The sequence below is a fragment of the Thamnophis sirtalis genome, unplaced genomic scaffold, assembly GCF_051295495.1.
Source record: "Thamnophis sirtalis isolate CommonGarterSnake01/CBP01778 unplaced genomic scaffold, rThaSir2_p1.2 scaffold_7, whole genome shotgun sequence".
NCBI lineage: Eukaryota > Metazoa > Chordata > Lepidosauria > Squamata > Natricidae > Thamnophis > Thamnophis sirtalis.
The window spans coordinates 52,865,047-52,885,462 of NW_028261387.1; the positions used below are offsets into that span (position 1 = coordinate 52,865,047).

General features: G+C 37.9%; 1 protein-coding gene across 3 annotated transcripts in view; it reads right to left on the reverse strand.

Moving 5' to 3' along the window:
- Positions 1-746: 746 nt before the first annotated feature.
- BLACAT1 (BLACAT1 overlapping LEMD1 locus) overlaps positions 747-20,416 on the reverse strand; it is a 91,522-nt gene continuing 71,852 nt past the window's right edge. For all 3 annotated transcript variants that reach the window (XM_087720811.1, XM_087720813.1, XM_087720812.1), the window contains 2 exons: positions 2,488-2,700; positions 747-2,007 (listed from right to left, as the gene is read on the reverse strand). In XM_087720811.1, coding sequence (XP_087576937.1) covers positions 2,559-2,660 — 102 coding nt within the window. In that variant the 5' untranslated portion in view covers positions 2,661-2,700 and the 3' untranslated portion in view covers positions 747-2,007; positions 2,488-2,558. The remainder of the gene's footprint in view (positions 2,008-2,487; positions 2,701-20,416) is intronic.

The following is a 20,416-nucleotide window of genomic DNA, read 5'->3' on the forward strand; positions in this document are numbered from 1 at the left end:
TTTTTATAGTTGCGCATCTCACCAAAAGTGACTGGGCGGTGTAAAATAAAGGTAAAAAATAATGAATAAATACTTAAAACCACTTTTAAAAACTATAAAAACAAATGTACAGGGAAAATATAGACAAAGTGGTGTTCATAATAAAGCCATCTCACAAGTCCACCCATCCTTTGGAGTTCCCAGGGTTGCTGGCATAACGAGATTTTAAAGGATCATTGGAAGCTCAGAAATGATGAAGCCAAACTTACCTCAGGAGGAAGAAGATTCCATAGTGTGGGTACCACCTAAGAAAAGGTTCATGGCCAGGACCTGCCAAATGTAGCTCTTTGGCTGATGGAACTTATATGAGACCCTCCCTGCTGGATCTGTTGGGGCAGGCAAATGAAATCCAGGAGAGGCGGTTCGTCCAATAACCTGGTCATATGCCATGAAGGGCTTTTAAGATCAACACCAGCCACTTGAATTGGACCTGGAACAAGACTGGTAACTAATGGAACTCCTAAAGCAGAGGTGGAGCATGTATTCTACCTGAACACATGACTGTTCATGCCAGCACATTCTGCACCATTTGAAGTTATATATAGATTCAAGTAATATAAATTTTACCTAGGTTTTGCCTCCTAGGAAACTATTTTAGAGTGTCTCAACAAAATAACATTTCAGGTTATATTTATGAATACCACTAAGAGGGTTGCAACATATACCGGTAGCCCCAAACTTAAATATATAGAAATATATAGAAATATATAGAAATATATAGAAATACATATTATGTAGCTCTATTCAATGGGATGTCTATCTGCTTTGTAAAGTTCAAAAGGTGCTTACTTTAGTGACAGAAAATGATTCTGCAACAAGAAATGCATGGCAAGCAATGGAGAAAATAGGACTATGCCATATATATTGTTCTACTCCTCACAGATAACTGTGTCCATAGTGCCTTAACTGCATGTTTCTTCATTCATTTCTGTTAAAAAAATGAATTGATTTCTACTCTTTCCATCCTTCTTTTACAAAAAATAACTGTTGTTCTGTGATTTAAGAAAAATGCTTTATTTAATACAAAAGCAGCATTTTTAAAGAGAGATATGAACCCAAACCTACAGTAAACTAATCATTGGCTGAAGTTCAATGTATTTATAGTTTACACATAAGAGGAATTGGGTAGTATTTTAATTTTAATAAAAACTACTACCTTATCTTTCTTGTTTGCATTCAGCGACTGAAATGGGCTGAACATATAACATCTACCAGATTTTATATATCAAAATGTTTGCCAAATCTGTCATTAAAATAACCCAATGCAAACATATGAATGTTCTGCTGTGTTGTCAAACAAGCCTTAAATGGATTTGCTTATAATCTAATGCAGTCCTTTCTTCTTAACCATACCTCAGATATACTTGATTATATCAGAGAAGGGAGACTAGAGGGCCTAAATGATGTATTCCATCTTGATTATTCTAAATGTGAGCAAATATTGTGTGCTTGGTTTAAACCAAACCAAGAAGACAGCCTGATTTTGTCAAAGGCTCTTCTCTAGCAAAATAGCTAAACAAATCTATACAGTAGTTTGCTTTAATCTGCTTTTTTCCAGAATCCCAGCCAGAAAGGGAGTTTGCTTGTTTGTTTGTTTAACTTTTATCCCGCCTTTACTAGTTTGTAAATAACCCAAGGCAGTGGACATATTTAAATACTCTTTCCTCCTATTTTCCCCACAACAAAACAACCCTATGAGGTGGTTTGGTCTGAAAGAATGTGACTAGCCCAAAGTTACCCAGCCGGCTTATTGTCCAATACTTATAACACATTCCAGTTTGGAGATGGCTGTTGTATCTCGATAAATTAACTGATTTTTTTTTAAAATCATCAATATCTAGAGTCTCTATGGGTCAGTGTAATTCAAACTAGGAAACTGTAGAATGGTCATTTCCCCAGACAGATTTTGGATGTTCCTTTGTAATGTTTGCCCTTTGTATTGAGTCATTTCTCCTCCATCTCCATAATCTGTAGAGAAGAAAAACGAGGAGAGAAAAATAAATGTAATAAAGCAGATTAATGTCTTTAACACACATTCTTTTCTTCCCATTCCCTATGCTGATAAAAAAGGCTATCATTCATAGCGGGTTCATCTCTTCCTATCAGTGTACCTTCCTAAGGTAATCCATCAAGCTCCATGGGAGAGGCAAAAGAGGGAGGGCAGCTTTTCTGTAGAGAACGTGAAGCCCAATTACACTTATGCACACCCACCCACACAGAGTGTCATGTTGTAGGATACATATTGTTTCTTTGGCTCCTTACCAGTTCATTGACATTTCTAAACCTAAATTTTAAAAGTGACACCCTTTAAAAATTAGCAAGTCATACTAATGTTTTTCCTGCCTATCCAACCATTGACCCAAGCAGCCCAATGGGTGAACAAGAGGATTTTCTGGAAAAGGAAAGCCATGAAAAAAAGCATCAAAGAAAGGGGCAACATTATCATACCAAGTTATTGCAGTAAGCATGCTTTTCCAATTCACATGTAAGTGAAGCCCAAAAAGAAAAGCCTTCTCTTTTCAAACAGCAGTTTCTTGCTCAGAGCTGGACTCTTCGTGTTTCCTCTTCATCTTGCAGAAGCCATGGAGCCCACAGAAGCAAGCAAAGGTGAATTGGGGCATCCCCTAGGAGAGGTAAGGGTCAGGAGCATCCAAAGGAAATCTATACCAAGTAAGATAAAAGAGAGAAAGGATTGTGATGTTTCTCCTCTATCAAACAAAACATCTCTTGCTGTAAATTTGGATCAATATTTCTGGTTGCTAGTCAGATAGGAAACTACAAACATTCTATCTTAAAATGGATGGGTTTTTTTTTGCATCTAGAGTGAGACCTTAGTTCATGGACAGAATATGTTTTACACACAGAGAATCCCAGATTCATTCCCTGAAATTTCCAGTAATATTGATTAGGTGAGATAAGATTTGAAAAATAGCCATTACCTAAATATAATTTACTCCTTATATAGATATGAAGGATCTTATACATCAGTGGTGGGTTCCGTATCCCGTTCCAACCGGTACAGTTGGAACAGGCCTGGCGGCATCCACATGGATGTGCACAGCACACGCGCAGTGCAAGCATGCGTCTTAGCTTCTCCACAAGCCTCCGCGACACTCCAGTTTCTTCGCGGAGCGTCATGCAGGCGCTGTACGCACCATGCGTGTGCATGGAAGTGCGGAACCCTTAAAAGACAGATAAGGAGCTCGGGCAGATGGGCCCTCCGGAGCACCGTACCAGAACGGTATCCAGTGCTCTGGGCAGGCTCCGGTATGCCCGTATCGGGGCGTACTACCTGCAACCCATCACTGCTGTGCTTTAACTTTTTAAAAGGTAATTAAGTTGCAAATTATATTTTAAGAGAAATCACTATTATATGAATCATCACGAAATTTGTTTTCAAGGTTCATTGGCTGTTGTAGACCTTTCTTTGAATTTTATATAACAAAAATAAGATGGGAAAAACAGTTTTGTCCCCACAGGAGACAAAAACAAAACTAATAATGACAAGAATATGTTCTGAAACATGAGAAACTGCTGATACATCACTCAGTTGATGCTCAAACATAAGAAGCCATCTTCCTCTTTTTTTGATTGATTCCCTCCCTCCAATCAACCAGCAACTTAATTTCAAAAGTATAATATTATTGTAAAAATGTAGCTTTAAAAAACCAGTTCATTCTATTCTGTATTTCATACTAGGAATTAGAAGCTCTGTTATTTAGTCCCATCTCTATCATGTCATTTTATCAATGAGTTAATGTCTAGTGACTCATATATTAACTTCTTGTGGCTGCTATAAAAGCCCTCATAAATTTCTGATTCTCTCTTTTATTAGAATTTTAATGTAGTAAAATAGAGCCGAGGTGGCGCAGTGGATAAATGCAGCACTGCAGGCTACTTCAGCTGACTGCAGTTCTGCAGTTCGGCTGTTCAAATCTCACCAGCTCCGGGTTGACTCAGCCTTCCATCCTTCCGAGGTGGGTAAAATGAGGATCCGGATTGTTGTTGGGGGCAATATGCTGACTCTATAAACCGCTTTGAGAGGGCTGAAAGCCCTATGAAGCGGTATATGAGTCTAACTGCTATTACTATTGCTATATATAAAACAAACAAGAGCAAACATAGAAAATAAGAAATAGAGAATGTTTTTTAAAAGAATATATAATTGTGACTTCCACCCTTTTTTCTATTCAGTAATTGTCATTTAAACTTTTCCACTACTTCTTTGTCTCATTTTTAACATATTTCTGGTTCTCAATATCACTTCTGAACAGTAAGTATTCATTTCCCTTATATTATTAGCCTGGCTAGCTGAGATTACACATTATGCACACCCATATCTTGTTTAACCATGATTTGTTGGCTGGCTTTGTACAATAAAATATACTATAAATCACATTTTACAAGCCACACTTGATATATTTTACTCAATACACTAAGCCATAATGTAATTTGTTGTAGTTAAAGCCTTAGAGTTGTACACTTGAGTCTCACTGTGAACACAAAGAACATTTCATTGTTACCATTCAAAAAACATAAAAACATAAAATTAATGTGCTGGTGGCTGGTGGCACATTCCAAAATCATCTACCAATGATTCAGTAAGGACTGGGGACAACCTATATGTTTTATTACCTTTGAAATATTATAAGATTAAACATGAGCACAAAACCTTAGTACATTAGTATCTGTGATTTGTGGGGGGGACGGGACTCTCCCCTTCAATTCAGAAATGTTTTGGAAAAAAACCTTTAATAAGCAATCTTCTCTATTCAATAAATTCTGATTAACAGATTGTAAAAGATAATAGTCTAATAGTAATACTCATGTCATACTGTTGAATCTTCCTTATGAGGACTATTTTCTCCATAATACAGTGATTATCTTTATTTTGCAGACATCCAAGCAATTTTGGCTATGATGTTCTGAATATAGAATCCTGCATCACCATGTGACTACTTATACAATATTGCCCCAAACTTAATCTCAATTAGTGCAAGCAAAGTGAGTACAGTCAGCACCTCTCCAGAAACTAGAATAATATATAATATAAAAGCCCCTCAAGGATCTGAAAGATAGTACACTGTCCTGAATATTCATATTAAAGGACTCTGTAGTTAATTATCCATTGTGTTGATTAGCAGTGCAATATTTTACTAAAATATTTTCATATCACTTTTCAAGCAGAAGCCTTTTATGAAGTAAAAAAGCAAAAGGGAATAAAAGTATACTTAGAGATAGAATTACCAGTGGTCTTTGATCAGATCCAGTGCAGCAATTCTTATGTTTGTACAAAGTGAATGAGTTACAATAAGGTTCCGTTTGAATCACTCAGTTATAACTGTATGTTGCTTTTATAAATTCTGCCCTTCCTGCACCCAAATTTTAGAAATTTTTGAATGGATTACTCACTAACCTCAAAACCTGCTGGAGTTAGTGTAATTGAACACTTCACATAACACAGAGCAGAACTGTTAAAATCTTGCATTTCTATTTCATTGAACCAAATGTGGGAGAAGAATATATCTATTCTAGAGCAATGTTTTTCAACCTTGGCAATTCTAAGCCATGTGGGCTTCCACTTTCAGAATTTCCTAAGCCAGCATTTCTTTAAGACACTTGATAAGAAATCCTTCTTCAAACAAAGGAAAGAAGCTCTATTAAAAAGAGCGCAGAAAAACCTCAAACTATGCCGGTACCCCAGTCACATATGGATTATCCTCAGCAGCAATCCTGACATAGCCTACCCTATTACTCCATTTCTGGTTTTATGTGTTAAGTAGCAATGTTTCCTAAACATATAGAACTCAAATTATAGATTTTGGAAATTACTTTATATATACAGAGATGTGTGAGAGATAACATGAGGTAGTAATTAAGGTGATAGACTGGTATTGGGGAGACAGTTTCTAATCCTCCCTTAGGCATGAAAATTAGCTGGTGACTTTGGTCTTAGATTGAAAAGGGGAAAACATCTATTTATCAACTAAAGCACATAGCAACAGTGTGTTAGATTATGCTTTTTAACTTCAGCAGGAATGCCTTCATCCCACAGTGGATTGATTTGGGCTGATAATACTATCCAGCTTTATATGTACTTAGTCCAATTCCTTTTTGAAAAACACCTTTGGAACAAGGAAGGAAGGAAGGAAGGAAGGAAGCACGGAAGGAAGAAAGGACGGAAGGAAGGAAGGAAAAGAGAGAGAGAGGAAGGAAGGAAAAGAGAGAGAGGAAAGAAAGAAAGAAAGAAAGAAAGAAAGAAGGAAGGAAGGAAGGAAGGAAGGAAGGAAGGAAGGAAGGAAGGAAGGAAGGAAGGAAGGAAGGAAGGAACTATTATTATGGCCCAGACCTGATGAGGATCCAATCTACCTTTGGGGCAAATGGACTTTGTAGCATCTGTCTGAAGGGACAGAAAAGTGGTAGCAGGCAGAGTGACAGCAGAGGTAGGTAAACAGAATTGTTCTATGGTCTCTTCTGACCATCTAAGCTGGTCTGATGCTCAGGGGTGCAATAGAATATCTCTTGCACCATCTATCAACAACACTAAAGGAACAATCAGCAGCCAAACTGGACAGCTGAGAAGGGATGCTCCTCTTTGCTCTAGGCAGCCCAGGATCTCTTGCTGGTCTCCAGAGAAATTTAGCCTCAAGTCTAGCCTTATCAAGGTGTAACACAAGGCAATATGAACTGTTGCTCAGCAATCCCTCTCCTTAATGAGCTTTAGTTATTTTTATTTTTTTAATTAAGTTTAGAGCCAGAACTGGTTGTTAGGGTCACAGAGCATTTAGCAGAGGCCTAATAATTCTTTGGCTCGCACAAAGGTTGTGAAGCAAAACCAAACATGCCAAGCCTAAATGGCTTGACTGCACCCCCTGCCAAAATCTGCCCCCCACCTAAGTGAAGCAATCGACATCTGCGAATTACCTCAGCCAGATTAAAAAGGGAAAAAAAGAGGCAGTGAAAGCCAAAATCCTGTTTGAGATGGTTGCTTTTTCAATAGCTCGGCTAGTACTGAGGGCATGATTAAGCCCTCCAAGGTTACCGGGAATATTTGACTGACCTTCTAGCTTCAAACACAACCGCTCAGCATTAATTAAAGAGCCCTTCAGCACCTTAGATCAGTCCGTTCCACAAGGCAATGACAATTGCATCCCTCCCATCTAGTAACCTGGGAACCAGCCGACACTACTTTTATCCTCTCTGCTTCAGCCTGACCTTGTCTTTCCAGGGAAGGAGTCTGCCTTCAGCACAAAGCAGCCCCAATACAGATAAGCCCAGCCCTTTTAATTCATGGCTGCAGCTGCAGCCTCTCACTACCCTTCCCCCATCAGCTTTATTTGACATATTTCTCTGTATACCTGTCTGCCTGGCTCCTGCTTTAAATAAAGTCTAGATGTTTCCTTTGAAATGCACAGAACAATGGCAAGAGGCTGTTTAATGAGGCTTCCTGTCTCGCAAGGTTTGTGAAACAGACAGTCCTCATCTCACTGAATCTCTCTGCCACTTTTATTCTGTGAATAGAAAAAGGTTTTCTGGATGTAACAGCTGGAAGAGAGCAAAGATCAGTCAAATGAAGCTTTTGGAAGGTTAGTTTGGCCGCTACAAGATGAGCTCATTCCTTACCCACCTGCAATTTTGCTGCCACCAATTAGGATTAGAATACCTTAATCAGCATCAGGGGCCAGGGCAGAAAAATATCAACACAAGGGTTTGATATATAGCATATAGGGCTTTATTACATTTCTTACTGCTCCATCCATCCATTCAGGAGCATCCTTAGAGAGGTTTCAAAAAATTCAAGCCGGTGGCTGTGATCATGGGATTAAAGCCACAATCTCTTTAGGTGCATTGTATGCAAAAAGGGAGTGGAGGTTTGATCACACAGTCACAGCCACAATCATAGCTTTTTGGTACCCCATTTCTAGAACGTGAGGCTGAGATCACAAACCCACTGTAGCAGAATACTGTATCACTGGAATAACCGATACTGTTTTAAAAAGCAAGAGACTGTGAGACTGTAGGCCTCCCTTAGGCATGAAAGCCAGCTGGGTGGCATTGGCCCAGTTCCAAATGGAAGATTTCAAAACTTAATATAGATTTTAAATAAAGTTTTCGGGATAAATGCTCAACTTGCTGTTAAGTCTGGAAGAAAACATGCACACAGACTGTTCTCAGATTGTGGAATCCTATGATACAGCATTGTAATATGAATGTCATGTTAGTCTATGGGCAAAAGGTCACTCTGTCATAACTTTTCCATCTAACAAATTCAATTAAAAAGTTAAAATTTAATTTAATTAAAAACAAAAATCTCTCCCCACTTATGACTATAACCACGTTGCTTGTATCTTTCAATTTATATTGTTTTTGTTTCCTAGTATGATTTGATAGCTTATTAGCCACCTTGACTAAGGGATGCGGTGGCTCAGTGACTAAGACGCTGAGCTTGTCGATCAGAAATGTCAGCAGCTCGGCAGTTCAAATCCCTAGCGCCAAGTAACGGAGTGAGTTCCTGTTACTTGTACCAGCTTCTCCCAACCTAGCAGTTCGAAAGCATGCAAAAATGCAAATAGAAAAAATAGAAACCACCTTTGGTGGGAAGGTAACAGTGTTACATGTGCCTTTGGCATTTAGTCATGCTGCCACATGACCATGGAGATGTCTTCAGACTTCAGGCTCGTCGGCTTTGAAACAGAGATAAGCACCGCCTCCTAGAGTCAGGAACGACTAACATATATGTGTGAGGTGAGCCTTTACCTTTAACCTTGACTGTCACTAAGTGTTGTATCTTTTTATTCTTGATGAATATATTTTATTCTCCTTATGTACACTGAGCATATGCACCAAAGACAAATTCCTTGTGTGTCCAATCACATTTGGCCACTAAAGAATTCTATTCTATTCTACTCTACTCTACTCTATTCTATTCTAAGCTGTCAAGCAAGAGAGAGGATCCAAAATGCATGAACTATACACACATTCCCAGAGCCTCACAACCATCAAAAAATAAGGAAGTTAAATGGCCATTTGTAGGGCTAAACATGCAGGTGGTATGGTGATTCAGGCACATTCAGAGCTGCACTGGATTCTGCTAGTCTATAGAGAATGTAAACCTATAGGTAGAGTTTGTAGAGAAACAGATTATAGCTAAATACAATCTATAAGACTTTTGATATAAATGAGTAAATATCCATTCCTAGGAGCTTGTAACTGTATGTGTGTACATATGTATACATGAGCCTCTGCTCAAATTCAGAATATTATATAATCTGACTTTTGCTCTTCTCTTAATTTTCTTATGCTACTATTTCTTGTTAAATACAAGAAAGCTAATCAAACATTCAGAGGAAGGTTGAAGAATAACTACTAGTAAGTAAATCAACAAAATATGGATTGTTTTGTTTACTGGTCTACTGATGCTTCTATATAATATGTAATTTTTACAATGGGATGGAAAAAGGAAGAGTTATGGTACAGCAGCATCATATAGGCTTTGCTTGCAGATGTTTCCAGGTTCAGATCTGTGCACTTCCAGATAAACTGGAATCCTATGTGAAATCCTGGCAAGGCACAAAGATATGTCAGTCAATAAGTCAGATATGTCAATAATAAGCTGGATGAACAGCAGCATTGTGGGTAAAATGGAACTTCCCATGTTGGTCCTAAAAAGGATATTCTGTTCTGATTTCCTTGGCTTCTTGCCATTTAATAGTGCAACCTTTTCTAACCTGGTATCTTATATGGCAAGTAAATCTCTAATTCATACGTGACTTCAAATTCTGGCTACAGATTGATATAGCAGGAAGTAAAAGACTTGAAGTAGGCTGCAGTGGTCTTATGCACATTCAGTCAATACGTAAGAATAGATAGCTATTTTAAATGATTCAGAGAAGAGAGGAATATGTAATTTGTATTCTATTAAAAAGGCTTCCCATTTTGCAATTGTCTTACTGGTATGTGTGACTAAGTTCACATTCTACATGTATTACCATGTTTCAGTATGAAACTTTATTTTACCATATTGGCAAACTACCCAAATCATACAGATTCTGCAGTTGGGTTTTTCAAGCTCCTATTTTATTATTGAATGTCAAAATTCCATTTATATTCACTAAGAAACTGGCTGTGTTCATACGTTGCCCGTTGTTCATACATAATATGGTTGTACAAATTCAGCTTTTGTGATTTGTATTGCAGTATATGTTTTTGACACCATAATGATTTACTTAACAAATTACAGCTGAGAAAATAATATCTTAGTGTAATTTACTGTATGAATCATGCAACTAAGAGATATGTTTTTCAGATAATATTTCTAAATGAGGTTCAGTAAGTACAAACTTTTTAAGTGATAAGTTCCTGCTTATCGTGTATTATTTGAATACATCAAGCAGCAATGTTTTCAAATGATGACATGTTCATTATGATGTTATTATGCAAATGATGTGATTGTATAATCTGGATTATGAAGTTCATCCCATAGTTCTGTTACTTGTACAATGATGTCTTGATGCATGTATTATTTCCTTGCTTTCTACCCCTGCAAATATCTAATGCTCTCTTAATTTTAAAACTTTATTCTAAATGCCTTTGTTGTTAATTTTTAGTGACGTATACTTGCAGTTTAATATTTTAATGATTATGATAAGCCAGCCAGATAACTCTATTGTTAGATGGTACATATAATCATGATAGTCTGTCTTTAATCTGGTTGCCAATTTTAGATGGCAGGTTGTAATTTGAAATCCAGTACTAGAATTGCCAACATGTATTTATTATAAACATAGCTTAAACATATCTGTCTTCTCTTTCTAGGAACACATGTACCCAAAGTTTAAGAATCAAGGTAAAAATAGTCAAAACCAAAAAACTGAGGAGCTTGAGTGGAAGGTATGATATTTCCTTTATCTTCTGTTTGTTGGCTTCCCAGAGACATACGGTTGGCCAATACGACTTCAGCAACAGAGTGGTCAATGCCTGGAATGCTCTACCTGACTCTGTTGTTACATCCTCTAACCCTCACAGCTTCACCCTTACTATCTACCGTGGACCTCACCCCATTTCTAAGAGGTCCATAAATAGGGTGTGCAGAAGTACACAAGCGTGCCTACCCTCCCTGTCCTACTGTCTCCATTTATTTGTATTCATTTCTTTTGTTCATGTCCATGTTTATACCTGCTGCCTTGTATTTGACAAACTAATAAATACAAATACAAACACAAAAACAGAATTCTGTACTTGGTGAGCCTTTAGTTCGATCCCTAATGGTTGGTTCTTAAAGTAAAAAAAAATAAAGAACAAAGGTGTATAACATTAATGCAGAAGGAATTGTTCCAATCTGGGTCAGTCACCAGGACCAGAGTTTTAGTATTCTGAGCCTTCGGACTTATGCTGGAGCCCATATTCTAGTTCCTGGAGAAGTGCTGACAGTACTGCTTGCACTAATTGAGTGAACTCCAGCATGAGTCCAAAAGCTCAGAAGACTAAACCTCTTGTCCTGGTGATCAACCCAGATTTGATCCTGCAACATTATCCTGGGACACATATAAGCACTTTCATTCAAGAAGCAGTTGAGTTATCTAAACTTATAAAGGTATTAGATAAGCCATGATCTGTTGGGTGATCCTTTCAAAGATAGTTCCTTATCTAAACAGAGAAGCTGGATGACCATGAAAAAGTAAAAAAGCAGACACAGTAGGAGTGATTTCTGACTCCCTGCTGGCTTCCGTATTGACTTTGTTTGTGTGAAGCTGGCAGGGAGCAGCAGAAATCATAGTCATGTGACTGGTTAATTGTGGCAATGCTGCAGCAGCCAAAATTTTGCTCATAAAACTAGAATGAAGAATCTTAAAAGTCAGTTTCCCTATCAGACCTGGAAGCCATCTTTTGCACACAGGAGTAATGGGTCCTGGATATTGTATTTATAGGATTTGAGGTACCATGATTCAAAATGTTTTGCACTATGATGCAACATTTGGACTAATTGAAGTTTACAAACAAGGAAAGATTTAGCAGTATGTAGATAAAAAGATCTTTGTTATGTAATTAATGGTGGACTAATAAGACCTTAGTCCAAACCCTCATTGGTTTATTAACCTCAACCTATTAATGGCAAAGAAAATTTCAATAGTAAACAGACATAAACTGGACAAGGATTATGCTCAAGGACCTAAATAGTCCTTTTTACCTCTCTTCAGCTATTCATTAATACCTCAGGGCAAAAATGATTGAGGAAAGCCTTGGATATCTACCTAAGCTCTGGAAAGAAGCAGGATATAACGAAGTGAAGGAACTAAGCCAATCTTTCAAGCCAGTGGCTGTAGGACATGTAAAGCATTTAAATTCAAAAGAAACGTGTATTTAGAATTACATCTGGATGTCCAATTATAATGAGTATAGGTGCTAGAAGAGAATAAATGTAGTTCAGAGTTGGACTCCGTGTTATTCTCAGAGCTTGTCTGTTTGTTTGTTTGCTTGCTTGCTTGCTTGCTTGCTTTAATTAACTGACACTAATTACCATCAGTGCTAAATTTATCAGAGCTAGTACTGATGATGTTACATAGTCAGGTAATGAAACATCTGAAATAAATAGGCAAACTCATAAAACATCGCAGGCGCCACAGTTGCTACAAAGTCATAATGGTAGCCTCTGATTCTATGTGTATAGTCAAAAATATGTTATCAATTTTGCTTCTCAACTGTTTTCAAGGATAGATAGCTCCATTGACAGTACATCATGTTACCAGTGAGAGGAGGATGGTAGCAGAGACAAGGCACTTTGTGTATTGCAGTATTAGATTCCCTGGGAATAGAAATGGAGGAGGGGCGAATTGGGGAAAATTCAAAAGCACCAGAAACCACTTGTTTGCCTGGAGACCTGGGTGGTCTGAGTGACAGGAGTCCCAATTCCATTAGGGAGTTATTAGTGTATTTAGGAAAGCTTGTAACATGGAACCTTTAAAAATTGACCCTCCACTTTCCATTCAGGTACAAGATAAATGAACTAGAGTGAGGGGAATGACAGAGGCCCTACTTGATTTGCAAAATCCAAGCATGTTTCATGGCCCTACTTTGCCCTTTCTATTCAAGGAAGAAGATCCTTTGAATAGGAATCTCTGCAGCCAAGAAAACACAGTGAATATTAAAAATGTAAAGCCAAAGAATTCTCTGTAGTCATTTGCTTAACCTCAGGCTGTGTTTGTCACTGTCAGAGTGATGAATCGGGAGCTGTCTGAAATCAGCATGCTCACTTTAATAATGTCACTTTTCCTGAGCCCTAATAAATGTCTTTCTGAACCAGCTGGACAGACCAATTCCTTAGACCAACAATTACCGATTTCGCCAGGTTTTTGCTCTTCCTAACAGTTAAGCCCCTGCTGCTGAAATTGGAAATCTTTACTCTTTTCACACATTCACTCAGCAATGAGGAAAGGAAGGGATCCAATTTGTTAAAACCCTTTGTGAGAAATGAGCAAAAAGAACACATTAAGCCAGGGACAAAGGATGGGCAGTTTTTGCATTCTTATTTTGACTTCTGCCACAAAAGTTGGATATATAGACTGTGCTAAACTATAATTGGAATGATTGTGATTCTATGCAGTATAATGGCTGAAAGTGAATGGAATCTTTTCCCATTTTTAACAGGAAATGGGTGAAAACGATACAGTCATCTTAACAACCCCTTTCAAATCCCCACTAAAATCCGCCCTGCCATCATATCAAGCATCATTATTAAAAGACTTATTTCTACTACTTAATAATATCCATGAATGCAGATGATTAACCAATATTTGCAAAATACCATGGGTGAACTCTGGTCCTGGAATATGGTTTGGATAACCATTATCTTTCTGGAGATGCGGTGGCTCAGTGGCTAAAACACTGAGCTTGTCAATCAGAAATGTCAGCAGCTCGTCGTTCAAATCCAAATTCAAATCCCTAGAGTCACGTAACGGAGTGAGCTCCCATTACTTGTACCAGCTTCTCCCAACCTAGCAGAACCACCTTTGGTAGGAAGGTGACAGCGTTCTGTGTGCCTTCGGCATTTAATCATGCCAGCCACATGACCATGGAGACATCTTCAGACAGTGCTGACTCTTCAGCTTTGAAACAGAGATGAGCACCACCTCCTAGAGTCGGAAACGACTAGCAAATATGTGCAAGGGGAACCTTAACCTTAACCTTTACCCTTTACCTATCTTTCTGCAAACAATTGACATTCTAACCTACTTTACCTTGTTCTAAAAAATAGGTAGTGATTATACAGGCATCATAAAGTCATCACATATTTAAGCATTTTGTTGCTGCTATCATGAAAAATCCTGATCTTGGGATGATATGCATCTCTCTCACACTTGTAATACAAGATTGAGATTGGCTAGTCCTTCCATCAAATCAGATGAAACTCATCATGGAAATGATTGAATTTAGTATTTTACCACAAGGGTATCCCACATTTCTGTCCTGTACAATGTACAGGTATATCCATATGTCTGGATGCCATTTAACATAACAAAGATCTTTTAATATGTTTACATAATTATAAAACAAAGAAAATTATAAAATGGTCTTGGTGCATTAAACAGAAATATAAGAAAAGCCTTACAGCAAATCAGACCATTGATCTATCTAGTTTGGGATTGTCTGCACTGACTGGCAGTAACAATCCTGGGTTTCAGGCTGGAGACTTTTCCAATATTACTTGTAGATGGAAAAATTGATCCTGGACTCTTCAGTAAGCAATGCAGTAGAAACCTACAGCCCTTTCTAAGTGTTAAGATGGGTGTTTATTAATAAAGGTGTGTCAAGACTAAAATTTCTGGAAAATTTTACCTTACTGCAAAGGTAAGGTACACATAGCATAGTCAATAGTTAATTAAACATTTCTTTTCTGCTGTGTCCCACCCTCTGGAATATTTTTCCACTTGAGGAGAGGTTTGCCTCCACTCTCCTGGTCTCCCGGAAGAGCCTAAAAACGTGGCTCTGTCACTTGGCCTGCAGCCCTCCTATGGTGGTGGTGGCTGACCAGGTTGCCCATCTTGTGTTCAGCTTCTTTGTTCAGTCCTTTCTACTAAATTTTACTCATTTTAATTATATTCTAGAATCTTTTTACCTTTGTTTAAATATTGTAGGATGTTCAGAGTTACTGTACAAGTGAGATAGATAGCATAGAAATAAAATAAATAAAATAAAATAGTCCATCAACTTAGGGTGACTTGATGAAAAACAAACAAATTGCAAAGGTGTAACTTGTAAATGTAAGTAACTAGATAATATACACTTTTCTTCTATTGTGGCAGGTAATGTTTCCTTCAAACCAAACCTGACCATTTAGCGACTTCATAGACATGTCGATTTAGATTTCTTGGCTTTAAATATCAAAGTGGCTTTACTACTGCCTGCTTCCAGGATGTTAGCCTACAGTCCTGTTTTGCCATTCAAATACTAACCACATGTGATGCCATTTATCTTTTTAAACTCAGTCAAAATGGGTTAGATGCAGGGGTGGGCTGCTAGAGGTTCACCTGGGTTCAAGAGAACCCATAGCTAACGTTATCGGCGGTTCCCAGAACCTCCAAACCCCATTCCAGGCTGGCCCCGCCTACTCCACCCCTCCTTTCTCACCCTGCTCCTCCCCTCCTAGGAGTCTCCACATGCCACGTTTTGGATGTGAGGTAAGTGCAGGGCCTGTGCGGAAGCTCAGGGAGGGAAAAAAATGGGCCTCCCTGAAGTTCCGGAAGGCTGGAAACGGGCCCATTTCCAGCCTCCAGAGAGCCTCCAGAGCCTGGGAGAAGCAGTTTTCGCCCTCCAAGAGACTCGAGGAAAGCCTCTGGAGCCTAGGGAAGGTGAAAACGACCCCCCCATGGTGCAGGAGGCCAACTAGGCCATGCCCATCATGCCCATGCCCACCCACCAACTGGGCAGACAACTCATTGCTGAAATTTTTGAAGCCCTCTTCTGGTTAGATGCTGCCACAATCAGCAGTTGGGCAGTGCAACAAGTAGTAAAGGCAGGGGAAAAGATAAATAAGAATGGACTATGGATAAGTAAAAACAGACAATGATGTGACAAAAGCAGAAGTGGGATTTATATAATTTTGCTGAAAATATTATCACGCCCATACCTTTTACTGGTAAAGGTTCCCCTCGCACATATGTGCTAGTCGTTCCTGACTCTATGGGGCAGTGCTCATCTCCATTTCAAAGCTGAAAAGCCAGCGCTGTCCAAAGAAGTTCCATGGTCATGTGGTTGGCATGACTAAATGCCGAAGGCAGACGGAACACTTCCCACCAAAGGTGTTCCCTATTTTTATGTGCTTTCGAACTGCTGGGTTGGCATAACCTGGGATAAGTAACGGGAGTTCACTCTGTTGCGCAGCGCTAGGGATTTGAACCACCGAACTGCCGACCTTTCTGATCAACAAGCTCAGTGTCTTAGCCAGAGGTCAAATTTACCTCTAATTGGTTCCAGAATTACCATGAAAATAATTGGTAACTAGGGCATTAAATGTTATTTAGGATTCAATTTATATTCCATGACCAATAAAGATATATTTTCACTCAATTGAAGTTTACCCCACAGGGTTGTATTAAGTATGAGATCATTGCAACATATGATGCTACTTTGAGCACCTCCAAATAAAGGTGGAGTGCTAATGTGAGACAGATAGAGATACTTCACCTTTTGTTTTAGCCACATTTTTAACTTCTATTTTAATTATTAACTCTGAATTTCATTAACAACAATCCCCTCACCCAATATATACAAACCCAAACATAAAGTATTCAATTTCTGCTTTTAAAAAAACCTTAAAAGGAAATAAAGTCAATTAGTAAAGGGAAGCATTGTCTCTTTAATGGGAAATAATGATGCATATTCAGCTGGAGTTTCAGGCTGCGGTGTTTGCAGAGAACCACTAATTAAAACATTGCTTCTGTAAAGTATGCTGATGCCATTGATTCTAACCCTCTCTCCCCTCCTCAGCCTTCATATACACAGTTAATTTGCTGCTAGGAAAGCAAAGTCGCAAGGGTCCTCATTATAAAAATTTCACTGGCTGCATCTAATGGTTGTAATTAATAGGTGCAATAAATTTCAAATGGCCAGCCAGGGTGTTCATTAGTTTCTGCCTGAGTCAGCACCAGTGGGGTAGCCTGTTACTTAATAAGCCATTTTCTATCAAAAAGAAAGAGGGTTTTTCTATGGTTCAACACCATCTGAGTTTTCCTGCCAAAAAGAGGCAGAGACAAATACACAATTTGTAATGAACACTCTAGCTTTATACACACCTGTTTGCCAAATGTGTAAAAAGAAATGTCAGGGCTTTCCAAATGAAGACTAGCACACAAGCAATACTGGCAATATTTGTAACTGGCAGATAGCTTTTAATATCTCTCTAGAGAATTGCTATCATTAGTGAATAATTTAGTGAATAGCCAGCATCATTATTAAATGTCAGCCCAACGGAGACAAACCTTGATGTGCCTCTCAGATCAGTTGGTTTCATACAAAAATGGTAAGATGAGGTTGGCCAATATGTGACTCAATATGATATGCAGATTCTTTTGTGGGTTGACACAGTAAATTATAAAAACTTACACATCAGTTTACTCTAGTAGTCTATGGCTGATATTATGGAAAAAAAGTACTTCCCCCCCCCAAACAGAAGACTACATTGATGCTATGTCCAGTATTTGCATGGGTAGTCAAAACCAAATTGTCATTGGATATGAGATGGGTAGCAAACAAATTTCATAAAATCTCTCAGCTTGTACAACAAGGAATCATAAACTAACCCATGAGTTGGATTTACACAATATGTGAGGCTAATATATGGCTGGCTACTTTGTCATCCAATATATCCTGCAAGCTCAGAAGTATTTCACTGCGGTGATTAAATAGCAAGGAAAACAGGACACTTGTACCTTTAGCAGCAAATAAAAAGCTGCACCAAATTGTGACAGAATTTTGCAATATGTTCCTATTTACCAATTCTTCCCAATTAGACATACCTTCCTCCAGAAAACTTTCAGTTGTAAGTATCTAATATTTATATGAAATTTTATTCATCTCCTTCTCTTGTGCAACCTATATTGTGAAAGCTCTTTGCTTTTCTCTTCTGCATTCTATCTTTCATTAATAATTTGCTTTGTAAAATTTGCAATTAGAACAAAGGTGGCTAAGATGTTCTCCCTCAAACTATCAGCCTAATGATATTCTCAGTGCCTCCATGGATTAGTTACTCAAAGTTAGATGTCTCCTGATGAACTTTTAACTCTTAAAGAATCATGGTTTGTCAAAATATAAAGTTATATTTTACAATATTGGATGCATTGTGCTACTGATATTTTGTAATCCATAATTAGCGCAGTGAATATATACAGAGAACTGTCCATATAAAAATTGAGGAGATCTGCTTCTTAGAAAAGTAGTAAAACAGATAAAGATTGCAATCCTCTTACTAAAAATATAGTTCAGTTCTAAATGATCAGGTATAAATCTTTGCTGTAAAAGGACTTGGATTTCATATGATTGCCAAGAATAGAGGGAGGCAAATGAATGAGATGTGCAAGAATGCTAAACCAGTACTCAAATTACAGAAGGTAGAAAGCAGATAAACCTGGGAAACTAGAGAAATTCAGTTGGCTAGAATTTAACAGATAGGTGGGATCCATTCCGGTCCCCATATTTTTCTCCCTATCAGTCACTCCAGTGCTAATTTATCCAACATTCTGTTAGTGTCCTAGAAAATGAGCATTCTCTTACAGCATCTCTCTTGCAGTCAAATGATTTGCAGAAACATAGATGGCTGAAAGTTTCTTTTTTTACCTGTGTTGCTAAAAAAAAAAAAAACAGATCAATATAGTATAACAAATTGAAAGGGACAAGAATCTAACATATGTATCAAAAACATATTGAAGTTTTATAAACCAGTTAATGGGTACACCTTTAGTTATACATAATTAGTATGAAATATTTATGCAGTATTCTTGTCAACAAGAGATTGCTGTTCAACTACCCCATCCAGGCTAATAGCCCCAGTATGCCCTATTAGTTTCCCATCGATGGATTAAGCGGGTCCAACCGTATCTAGTTTCTGAAGACAGACTAAGCCAGTCTCCTGTGTCTGGAATATAAATAAAGGATGTTGGATGCTCGATATTTAATTAAATAAAGAGACAAATTGTCCCTGTCTATTAGATTACCTGAGGAACCATTACAATTATGTGGAATTAAAAATATGCTATCCAGACTTTTTACCATCTATGTGATCTCAAAGATGGAATTGTCTTTGTAAGGCGGAAAAGCATTCTAGTCCTCTATCCACTAATTAAATCTGTTCAATTTGGCTTCTATTGCCTCAATATTCAGTATTCCCTACTACAATGTATATTTTGATTTTGCTAATAAAAAGATTGCCAGATTATTTCTTCTATTTTCTATTTTACAAGACATCTTCAGTTCTGCTTAAGACTACATTCAGCTGCTAGAATTTGTATCTATGAAGAGGAGATCTCAGGTTCTTTATTTACCACTGATATTTTTGAGTATTGTTAATTGCTGGCAATTCTTATCTTGATTGTATGGGAAATTTATCTACTAATCTGTGCTGCTGTTATAACCACCAGAGCACAAACGGCTGAATTTTTCCTGGTAACTTTAATCTCAGCACCCTTCTATATAATTTTAGGGACTACAATCTGAAACCTTGAGCCACATTCAGCTACCCAGAGTCACAAACACTTACACACACACAGCTCTTTCGTACAGTCACACTTTAAACAAATAGCAAGAGGACCTTATTAAACACACAGACCGTAGGGCCCTGCAGGCCTTTGGATTTAGTATGGAAGCGTGTGTAGAGATATGCATTCAGCTCCTCAGCTCCAAAGTGTCAGATATATGAGCTGCTTCTATATATTCTGAAGAACCTCTTTCAAATCCCATCCAAAGCATTGCACAGCGCAGGTAGACACTAGTTTTATTAACTATATATTTTATATTAATAGAATTCAAAATTAACAGACATTACATTTATTATTCTGGCTCGCTTCTTATTGTTTTTTGTCCTGCTCTCACTTATATGATTGAAACCATTGAAGTCATTCAAAAATAAAAAGGGGTCCCCTAAAAAGGATACATACTCCTGTTGTGACCTAAAAATTCCATCCAACCTCCAAGCACCGTTCTTTAATTAGCCAGCAAGTCCCACTTAACCACATAGCAATCTGGAGACTTACAACTATACAGCAAGCCCAGTATGTATATCCTATATATCACCATATTCTTCTTTTTCTTTTCTCTCTTTCTCTTGATTTTTTTTGTAAACTCCTGCCAACAAAGGAATTCTATATAATTCAAAAGCTTGTTCAGTGAG